Source organism: Priapulus caudatus, unplaced genomic scaffold, assembly GCF_000485595.1.
Source record: "Priapulus caudatus unplaced genomic scaffold, Priapulus_caudatus-5.0.1 Scaffold945, whole genome shotgun sequence".
In the NCBI taxonomy this organism is placed as follows: domain Eukaryota; kingdom Metazoa; phylum Priapulida; class Priapulimorpha; order Priapulimorphida; family Priapulidae; genus Priapulus; species Priapulus caudatus.
Genome location: NW_014578006.1, coordinates 98,573 through 100,889, shown reverse-complemented (window position 1 = coordinate 100,889; position 2,317 = coordinate 98,573). Strand labels below are relative to the sequence as shown.

Genomic DNA, 2,317 nt, shown 5'->3' with positions numbered 1-2,317 from the left:
TTTTTTTACTATTTACGGTGACCACATTAAACCCACCTGTATAGAACACATACCTGTCTATACAAAATTCAAAAACATTTTCTAAATCTGATGGCTCGAGAGTAAAAACTTGAAAAATGTGAACGAGAGAAATGTCTTACAGATTTCCTTACGATTCCAGAAATCCATAACAACACAATAGAATCTAGACTGTTTAACTACTGCAGTCGCAGGACAAAATAATAGTAATTAGTGTAATAAACACTAAAGCAAAGACAGCAGACTTCACCAGCAGGGCAGCAGCATGATAAAGAAGAGAGCATGCTGACTGTATACATTATGTATTATTGCAGGTGTCTGTACGTGTACCTATGTTTGTGTGTGTGTATTGTAGGTATCAGTGCCGGGTCTCTCTCACGTAGAGGGCGTCGTCGCTGCACTCGTTGATATCCTTCACGCGTTCGTCTCCTGCGACCTTGACAACGCCGCCTTCGTCAGCAAGATCTACGTCCGGCTGCTGCTCTGCGAGGTGTGCCACCTAGAGGCGCGCACGCGCGATTGTTTTTATTATGCGTAGGAAAAAGTGTTGCGCTCGCTCGTGTTCGAACCGACGTGATTTTTGACAGGCGCACGCGATCGGCGCGTGAATCTAATGAAAGTTTTACAAAACGTTTTTGGAATAAATTTTTACCTTGAAATCTTACTAAATAATCTAAGGCATGATTTTATGTAAAATACTGTCATTTCTAGGATTAACCTTATACAGTATCGTACATAGCGTGAAGCTTTTTGCATAGCATTATATCTCACAGCAGAAGTGCGATCAATATAATTTCAAGCAGTATAACATTAATTTATATTAGTTGCACTTGCGATCGCTAGTCACTGCGTCCTAATCGTGTGCTGCCCTCTACAGGACACTGCGGTAAGCTTTGCGGCGAAGCAGGCTCTCATCCGTGTGCTGCGTCCGCGCACACGCCGCCGCCGTGTCTACATCCCGTCACCTCCCAGGTGCTCCACTCCAGGTACGCTCACCTACTGCTAGACATGTGCGCCGACGACCCCGGCACGATGTATTCAACGTGACATGTCGTGTTTACGCCAATGAATTTAACGTCATTTTAAATAATTTCGCACATTTGAACGTATTTACACACTTATGGTACTTGCATTTACTTATCGTGCTTTACTGCATTTAATGAATCATCTAATGTAATTTAAAATGCGCATAACTGCATTTGCGTAAAATTTACTTTATTATTTCGCGTTACTTTATGTTACGTCGTGTGTAAAAATTACATGAACGTACTTCGATGATAAATCGTTACGTTTCTAAACCTTTGGCACACGTGCTCCCACTCCGCCTCCGTCGCCACGACGACGGCGTGTTGCCATAACGCGTGCGCTGCATTTTTACAGGACCCGTGCAGGAAGAAGACAAGCGAGATGACTCCGCCCCCGCCCCCGCGCCCGCACCAGCGGCGGCGGCGGCAGCAGCAGCCCCCGCAGCGGCGGACCCGGCAGCGCAGTTCGTCGCCGACATGGAGGTGGACGTCGACGAGGACGAGGCGGCACAGCAGAGCCCCCTGGAGGCGCTGCTGGTCGGCAACGGCAACTACCCGGTGATGCTGGACCTGCCGGGCGACGACGAGGCGATGGTGGAGCTAGCCATCGCTCTCAGCCTGCAGGACCAGGTGACCTCACGCTGACCTCCTGCTGACCTCATGTCGACCTCATATTGATTTCATGCTGATCTCGTATTGACCTCATGTCAACCTCATATTGATTTCACACTGACCTCCTGCTGACCTCATGTCAACCTCATTGATTTCATGCTGATCTCGTATTGACCTCATGTCAACCTCGAGCTGTCCTTATTGTGAATTTGTGCTGACCTCATAATGACCTCATGCTGACCTCACGCTGACCTCGTGTCCCCCCACAGGCCGGTCAGCAGGCAGGCGCGGAGTCGCTGTCCCTCTCCTCGCAATCGCAGGCGAGCGGTCACTTGTCCGAGGGCGGCCATTATTCGGACACGACGGCGTCGGCGGCCGGCAGCGACGACGACGAGGGCAGCACCGCAGCGACGGACGGCTCGACGCTGCGCACGTCGCCCGCGGAGCAGGCAGGCAGTCAGAGCTCTGAGAGCGAGCACAGCAACATAGACTCCGTAGAACAGAACGGTACGCGAGGGTGGGAGGTTGGGAGGGAGGGAGGGAGGGAGGGAGCGAGGGAGGGAGGGAGCAAGCAGGCAGCCAGAGCTCTGAGAGCGAGCACAGCAACATAGACTCCATAGAACAGAACGGTACGCAAGGGAGGGAGGGAGGGAGGGAGGGAG

General features: G+C 51.1%; 1 protein-coding gene and 1 long non-coding RNA gene across 2 annotated transcripts in view; both read left to right on the top strand.

Annotated features, from left to right (window-relative positions):
• Positions 1-378: 378 nt before the first annotated feature.
• On the top strand, positions 379-1,476 carry LOC106814562. Its single transcript, XR_001394626.1, has 3 exons — positions 379-508; positions 896-1,004; positions 1,399-1,476. It is a non-coding gene; the product is annotated as an uncharacterized LOC106814562 (long non-coding RNA).
• A 33-nt stretch (positions 1,477-1,509) lies between these two features.
• The window catches only part of LOC106814560 (E3 ubiquitin-protein ligase UBR4-like), a 5,514-nt gene continuing 4,706 nt past the window's right edge, over positions 1,510-2,317 (top strand). Inside the window, exons 1-2 of the mRNA XM_014818892.1 lie at positions 1,510-1,673; positions 1,925-2,162. Coding sequence (XP_014674378.1) covers positions 1,521-1,673; positions 1,925-2,162 — 391 coding nt within the window. The 5' untranslated portion in view covers positions 1,510-1,520. The remainder of the gene's footprint in view (positions 1,674-1,924; positions 2,163-2,317) is intronic.